The sequence below is a fragment of the Anneissia japonica genome, unplaced genomic scaffold (assembly GCF_011630105.1).
Source record: "Anneissia japonica isolate Jap-2015-1 unplaced genomic scaffold, ASM1163010v1 scaffold287706_len398110_cov188, whole genome shotgun sequence".
In the NCBI taxonomy this organism is placed as follows: Eukaryota; Metazoa; Echinodermata; class Crinoidea; order Comatulida; family Comatulidae; genus Anneissia; species Anneissia japonica.
The window spans coordinates 282,535-290,717 of NW_022756069.1; the positions used below are offsets into that span (position 1 = coordinate 282,535).

At 34.7% G+C, this 8,183-nt stretch overlaps 1 protein-coding gene across 1 annotated transcript; it reads right to left on the reverse strand.

Annotated features, from left to right (window-relative positions):
- Positions 1-1,889: 1,889 nt before the first annotated feature.
- On the reverse strand, positions 1,890-8,158 carry LOC117123861. The gene is made up of 5 exons (XM_033269896.1): positions 7,793-8,158; positions 6,425-7,665; positions 3,680-3,908; positions 2,827-2,997; positions 1,890-2,536 (listed from the first exon to the last, which is right to left on the reverse strand). Exons 1-5 carry the CDS (start codon positions 7,854-7,856, stop codon positions 2,028-2,030), a joined length of 2,214 nt encoding a protein of 737 aa, XP_033125787.1. The 5' UTR covers positions 7,857-8,158; the 3' UTR covers positions 1,890-2,027.
- Between the last annotated feature and the right edge of the window lie 25 nt (positions 8,159-8,183).

Below are 8,183 nucleotides of genomic sequence, written 5' to 3' on the forward strand. Positions count from 1 at the left end.
AACGTTAATAATACAATTCAACTGAATAATAACTCATCCCAATCTATAAATAATAAAACAAGTTAATCTTTTGTTCAATTGACAAATTATTTACTGGGTTTAATTTGTACAATATTGATACAGTTTGCTTCTTTCCGGTCTCAAAGGTCTTTTCTCCTGGTTAATAGAAACCATCATACATCAATTTTCATGCTAATACTGTACAGTAATAAGTTACTTGAGATCCATGACTGGGTTGCTCAGTTACCAAACGATGTAATCTCATTAAAACGCACAATATTACATTTCTCTATAAATTATATTAATTATACATCCTCTATCTCACAGTTGTCTTTTAATTCATATCCAAAACATGCAATACTTTTATATTAAGTAATTTTTGTAGATTCTAGAGATACAGTAGTAGCTGCAACTATTCTTTGGAGTTAATATGGAAGACCAATTATAGGCATTACGTTTGGGTGAGGGACCTTAACAAACTACTGCTTGTCTTCCCACCATATTATGCCACTATTACACAGCACATTCCACAAAAAGAAAGCATCAATGCTAACAATGAAAAAAAGAAGAAATGCACAAACTATAATCATTATTTGAGGCATGTTGTGGCAAAATGTCTAAGTTGTAGCAAAAATTGAAATTCAAGTTATTGGTATTTCAGATATTTGAGTATGTGGTCTTTAAAATAAGGGGTCATTCATTAAAATTGGACATTTCAAGCTTTAAGTTATTGGAAAGTAAAAGTACAGTACTCAAGTCAAGATAAACATGATTTTGAGTAATTGCCTTTCAAAGTTATTTGTGCATACAGTACATTGTTTAATGGAATGGAACTATCAAAATGACGTTAAATAAACAATTTGTTGACCACTTCCAGAACTAATACAATGGGACATGATTATTAAGACTTTAAACTGTTGATCTATAGTGAAAAACAAATTTGGATTTTTAGGCAATTTTTTGAGCTCCCTTATTTTATAGCTCATTTACACCAAGGAAATTAAACAGGACGCACATCTCGGGACATCAAAAGGTTATAACTCTGGCATCGACATTCTAGGCGCACATGCGTCCCTACACGCTGAACATCACAAAAACCATAGCAACCAGACCATAAACCGTCAGCGTACGTGACGATTTACCCACGCGCGTGTTAGTTGCCATGTTAGTCGCACGTCGTGCGGTGATTACAAAGGCCTAATGATATTTTGCACTAACATTAGACTGAAATATATTCTTCATTTCAACATTAATTTTATTAAAATTGTGGTGAATTGTCGTTCATGACTCATTTCGCAGAAAAAATTAATAAATGTTCTGTATAAACTCAAATGTTCGTTTTCGGCACCTTATGCCAACATTGTCAAAATGACAGATTAATGTTACATAAGAACATGAAATTTTATAAAATTCGTAAATTTTAAATTACTATAACATTTCATTTTCTTGGTCAATTTTCACAAATCAAATTGCAGTTTATAGAAGCATGTAACAAGCTCGCCGTAAAAAAAAACCAGAGGTAAGAGACATTGCCCAAGTACCCAAAATTAATAAAATAAAAACTAACACCATAAAACGAATGGCACGCATAGACTAATAATTGACGGCTGTACTCGCAACTAGTATTGGATTGTCGATGCCACAGTAAAGATCAAAGGACTGTACGCACGCGCTATGTTCCAGAGCGGAGATGCTGTCTCTTATACGTGTGTGTGTATATATACATATACATATATTAAATGTATATATGTATATATATATATACTGCATTATACAGTATGCCATATTTTTACTTAAGATAATATAAACAATTTTGCATTTAGTTAAAAAAATACATTTTTATTATTATGCTATCAAGTTGTTAAATGGTTCATTAAATTATTATACATTAATGGTTTTTTTAAATGCATGTTGACAAAGATTTAGATTAAATTACTAATAATTTATATTAAAAAAAAATTAATATGCATTGTGATCCAAAGCAACCAAATGAAAAAGAAATAAAAAAAAAGAAGGTTAAATCATTCCTATGTCTTTTGAGCAAGTTGTCGACGTACACGATCTAACAAAGAATGAAAATTCTGTTTATAGAGTTTATCATTACTAAGGTCTACATGATTGGTCCTCGCCAGAGTCTTCTTGACTTGTGATGGACCAGTGTCTGGTGGCCAAGCAACAAAACGCAAAAGCACTGGAATAATGTGCTTCTGCAGTTGATCTGCAAGAACAAGATCCTTTAAACAATTGTCCGATTGAAGATATCGTGGAGTCACGCAGCAGAGGACGATTGAAGCAGCCTTCATGTTGCGTTGGATGTGACCCTGGAGAGATTCTGACGATGATGTCAGTGATGATATTGTGCTGCTTCTAGAGCTGACGCTACTGCTACCACGTGTCATTGTTGGAGTGATGTCAGACCAGCATGGAATCCCATTGGCCTCCAGGACCTTCTTTATCTCTTGTACTTTATTCTGCATGTCCCATTGGTAGCTTATGAATACTTTTGGTTCTAGATCACCAGAGGACCAACCACCATCTTAAGAAAGGCAAAAAAGTATCCTTTAAAGATTGATGTTATATTTAAAATTTACAGAGCTTTGCAATGTCAGTAGTGTATCTACATAGTCATCGTTGAAAAGGTAACATCTACTTAATTTTCAATTAAAATTTCCATATAAAATTACGAGTTGTAAATGAAGTATAAACAAGATAGAGATGATTCATGAATAAACCTAGGCCATATAGCAGAACAAATTTCAATTAAAAAATATGCTACCAAATAATACATAAAAACAACTACGGAACTGAAAGAAGCAGCGAACATACTGGTCGATGCTGCTAAGATTTGAAGCGGCTTCAGGCCATCACTCATTCTATTCAAGTAACTTTGTTCCAGTACAACACCTGGTACTTTCCTAAGCGGTTTGATATGGTGCTGAAGAATATCCATTCCATCAGAATACATCTTGGTTTCAAAATCGATGGCAGGGCATTCTCCTGAAAACAATGGTAAAATGAACAGATATAATGGATGGGAACAACAATCAAAATAAATTTTTAAAAATAGTACACAAATACATGTCTCAGTTACATAAACTAAGCAGTTACTTCAATAACATGTATTATTTTTCATTTCACTTTTTTTGGGTACTAAAGGTTAATAATTGTAGAAAAATTAAAGCTTGGTTTCCATTCAATCGCTACACGCTATCACCGGCAGCTTTCGGTGATGCTGATTGTTCGGTGGCATCGGGAAGCCTTCACGATTGCGTCGGGACTGCTAAATTGTACGATTACACTGAAACACTGTAGCGACAGTGTAGCCATTGTTTATAAGCCAAGCTTTACAGACATTGTGTCTGCTTGTAAAAGGTACTGTACAGAACGGAATGCACTACCTACAGTACTGTACCAAGCCAAAGAATCAATTAATAACCTAATATTCGTAAAGGCGTCCATGGTGCACCAACATACAGTACAGTATGTTGAGTACAGTATTTGGACAGGTTCAAATATTTTAATTAAATATCTTGCACAATTTGTTCGCTATAATTCAATATTACAATAATCTGCTGATAACGGGAAGTCGTTTGAAGCAATGCTGCTTTCCACGACATGTAAAAAACTGTAGAACCTCGCTACCATGATCAAAATTAGGATAATGCAGGGAATACTGTACCTAAAACTGCTTTTAACGATGGCCTCATCTTACTCCACACATTCTTAAGCATTACTGTGACTAAAGTTTTCCCGAGCCAGTCGGCAAACAGAACCTCATGAAAGACAAATGGTGATGAGATTGAAGCTTCAGTGAGAAGCACAATGATATTTTTTGCCTGGGCCATTAGTGGACCGTTGATATGCAGAAATTCCTCCTTTGACTGTCCCAACTTTTCATGAGTTAAAACCTGCAAAATAAAAGTGAAGTGAAAAAGATTTACAGTAAATTGTTAAAAACTGCATCTTCTCCTCCTTCGTCATTTATCTCTAGACGGGAGGTCTGTCTTTGTGCAAAGCATTTTTGCACAGTAAGATGGCCTAGCATTAGCCAACTGAAGAAAGCTTCTTAATATTCTCTTTACTATTACATGACCTGTATCAGTTTCTTGATCAATAAATAACTAAAGTAACTGCATTGCCAATTAAAAGAATAATAATAATAATAATAATAACAATAATAATAATAATAATATTTATAAAGCGCACAAATCCACTGCAGTAGTGCTCAAGGCGCTACAGGAAGAAACCAAAAATTACCATGAACCTAAAAGCTACAAGAAAAGAAACACCACACCATCACCGCACCATTTACAGGCAATTTAAGGCACAGGGTCCCGCCTATTCATGCTTAAAATGTACTGTACATACACTGTAGAATACTGCACACTCACATTCTGTTTTGAAATAAACAGTTTGTATCTGGCTTTCAGGCACCTAAGCCTGGTAGGTAGCATGTGTTGCTGAAATATAAAAGCATGCTCCTCCATTGAATAGAGACTTTGCATCTACATTTTACCAATCAGGGTGCTCATCAGCAACTATTCATTCAGTGGGAACAGCAAAACTGAAATCAATGTCATAACAATACCCTCAATTACTGTTATGCAACTCAACCAGCTCTGAATTATTTATCGAGGCCAATAGCTTTACACTTTAAACCCACTTTTTAAAGCAGTTAGAGTATTCAGTGTGTGATTGACATTTTGTCAAATAAAAAATATTAAATTAAAATTTCGAGCATTTTTCTACATTAAATAATTAGGTACTCAAGAATATCAATATTACAGCATACAGGCCTAATTTGGCTTATTTCTGAAGGCAGCATGTATTAAGCCAACTTATAAACTTTCCAGAAGTACTTCATTAGGCACATGTTCGCTTAAATCATTCGACCTAACAATGTGTGTGTTTAGCAAACAGAATGAATATGACATTCTGTTTCAGTTTGGTAAGATAGATTATGATTTAACACACTTTGACCTTTAACAAAGATAGAGTGTAGTTCAGCAAGAGAGCATATTGTTGTACAATGTATACTTGGCTTGTAAATACATAGGTCATCATTTAAGTATTGTTGAACTCATCAAGAGTACTGTAAAGCACAAGTACTGTACTACACGAGTACTGAGTACTGTATAGCAATTGCTATTTTTTTTGTCTTTCCGCTACCATACATATTTTTTGATATTATATCAAAATTGTGATAGGTTTTTTAAAAAAACTAGGGTGGGAATTATAGATGGATTCCATAGTTATGTAAATATGATAATTATTCCAAGAATTAGAATGGAGTGTAAATATGACATTAGATTAAAGTTAAAAAGTTCAGCAAAATAGTGATTCCGCTACCATGAAATTGCCCATGATCAGCATATGTTGTTACATATTGTAAATATTTAGTATTGTACTTGGTAAATATTCAAAACAGGCTCCCAAAGGGAGCATGTGTTTGCTTGACACGCATTTTTTTTTTTTTTTTTTTTTTTTGGCTACTTTTAACTACTGTATGCTTTCTGTGCTAGCAATTCACTTGAATAACTGTACAAGTATACCAGATTGTTTAGACTTTTTAGTGAACTTTCTAGTATAGGTCTTATCTAGCAGTTTTTTGTGTTGGCAATCCATTCATAACTCAGCTGTAGGTCTTATTACTGTATATATTTCCTCCATGGTCTTATTTAGCATGGCATTATATTCTGTAAGTTTACTGTACTTTTCATTTTTATCTTTAGCTCATGACCTATCCCATCATTTCTCCACCAGACTAACTCTTACATGGTCAACTGCCAGACCATAACAAAAAAATGCAGGGGCAGATTTAGAGAGGGGGAATGTGCTCCTCAGTTTTTTTCAGTTTTCTTGTCAACTTTCCCGGTGGTGGGGACAGTTGACACTACTAAAAACTAATTTTTGACATCACAATCATAATTCAATCACAACCACTGAGTCACTGCCAGCTGACCACCACCAGTACCAGCATCACTGCAGCAAACTACACAATTATTTTTCAGAAAAAAATCTAAAAAATTTCAAGAATATTTTTTTTTAGAATTTATATTTTTTAGAATTTATCTTTTGAAAAAAAATCTTTAAAAAAATCAAGATAATATATTTTTATAGAATTACTTTCTTCTCAGAATTAACTCTATTGAACAAAGATATTATAATATTGTATTATTATAGAGTACTTTACTGTAGATGCTGTGAAACAAATATATTAGGAAAACATTGTACAATTTTATGTGTATACTTCATTAAATTTTGAACAGTATATTTTGTCTCTATATATTAAAATTTACAAATGAAGCAAAAACAGCAAGGAACAAGCATAGAAGAGTTCAGACCACCCCAAAAATGAAGTAAAACAAATCACTTTCAAGTGGAAGCCCTTGTACCAAAGACATACAATTTTAAAAGTGCTTACCTGCAAATTTTTTCGTTGCAAATCTTGCTTCAGATTTTGGGCAAGCCTCACGTCTGCAGGATCATAGACAAGATATACCGCATCTGCACGGCAGCGTTGCGTGCGTAACCGTAAATGCCAGTTACCTGGTAACCGTTGCTCCTTCTCTAGTATCAGAAAAATCTGCTGCAAAATTTTCTTACGCACAGCACGGCTGTCAATCGCGAGATATTTTGTCAAATCGGATTCCATTAAGGACATAAGCAGGAAGCCATCCACAGCCTGTTCTGCAAAACTCTGCTGGAAAAATTCACGTACTCCCAGGTTGTACAACCAACTCTGTACATCGTTTCCAGTCCATTGGCAGAGTTTCTTCTGTTTGTAGTCTTCAGTCAGGTCCATCTCTGGCGTCGGCGGTACGTGTGGCGCAAAAATTGATGCACAGTTTTCAAGATCTTCCATAAATCTACCAATCACATGTGATGATTTTTCAGCTAAACTAAGATTTGCATAAGACTCAATCAAACTAATGCAATTAACCAACAACTCTGAATATTGTTTTGGAATCTCAACATGATCCAGTATTACAGTGAATATTTTTGGTGCTTTCTCACTATGTTGCCTTTCCAGAAGACATCGTGCTTCATATTTTGACACGGGGCACTGGAAGTAGCTGTGGGATAAAAAGCAAACAGCTGCACGACATCGTTCAATTGACTCCAGGCGCTGAGACAACCATGCAGGGCTGTCAGTGTTCTTTTCATCTTTATCAAACCAAATATCTTCTCCAAGGTGGTTCTCCTTAAATTGTTTAACTGTACTGGCAACAAACTTTCTTTCCTCATAGCCACCATCAGGGGAGTATGAAATGGCAATGCTTTTCTTCATTCTTTTTTGAGATGGTATTGTAGACTGCTTGGAAACTTTCTTTTTGGTCTGCTTTTTGGTAGACACAAACTTGTTGTTTTGATCAATTTCAATTATTTGCTTGTTGTTTTCATCGTCTGCAAATGTCAATTCCTTGTCAACTGATTGAATTACTTTTTCTGAACTCTTGTCTGGTTCACCTATGCTAGTTTTTACCTTAACTTCCTTCTTAACATCATGGTCGCGTGTAGATCTCTCACCTCGTTCATTCACCTTTTGATGGATAACTAGGCCGCTGACTTCCTGATTCCCTGACTGCCTGGGCGTAGTGTTAGTGGGTCCGGGTGCCATAATTTTAACCTCAGTCAGCAGCCTGTACTGTGGCACATCACAGTCTGTCAAAATAAGCGTTTAGTCTAGGCTTAGTTAGTCGACACATTATCTGGTGCACACATTTATGTGACTTCGAATTGATAATTCAACGTTATAGTTTGTTTAAAACTTTTGAATTGACATACTCACTCGGGCATGATTGATGTTTTATCAAGCGCCGACACACTGCACACGACAGCGTTTGTGTAAGCATGGAGACGAAATGTGTTTACAATCGACAGGTGCTATTCTATCTAATAAACACCCTCCCTAAAAGAATGCAAGGTATGCATATGATAATGTTATATTTAACAAAGAAAACATTTTTTAACAATATCAGAATTACGTATGAATACCTTAGAATGAGAAAGAACATATTTTTTTTAAAGTTTTGATTTGTATTCGTCTTATATATAGCAAATGTGATAATAATTATATTAGGGTGTAACAAATAATTGCTGATTGGATGCTTTGTTAGCCTCCTTAACAGCTTCAAACTGAGAGTAGACGACAGAAAAAAAACTACACAAGTTGTTCATGT

Bases quoted from the DNA above. Each gene is read 5' to 3' on its own strand.
- LOC117123861 (XM_033269896.1), bottom strand. From the start codon at position 7,856: ATGCTTACACAAACGCTGTCGTGTGCAGTGTGTCGGCGCTTGATAAAA. The intron at 2,998-3,679 runs GTACAGTATTCC...CATTGTTTTCAG, and splicing joins ATCGTTAAAAGCAGTTTTAG to GAGAATGCCCTGCCATCGAT. The intron at 2,537-2,826 runs GTATGTTCGCTG...GCCTTTCTTAAG, and splicing joins AATCTTAGCAGCATCGACCA to ATGGTGGTTGGTCCTCTGGT.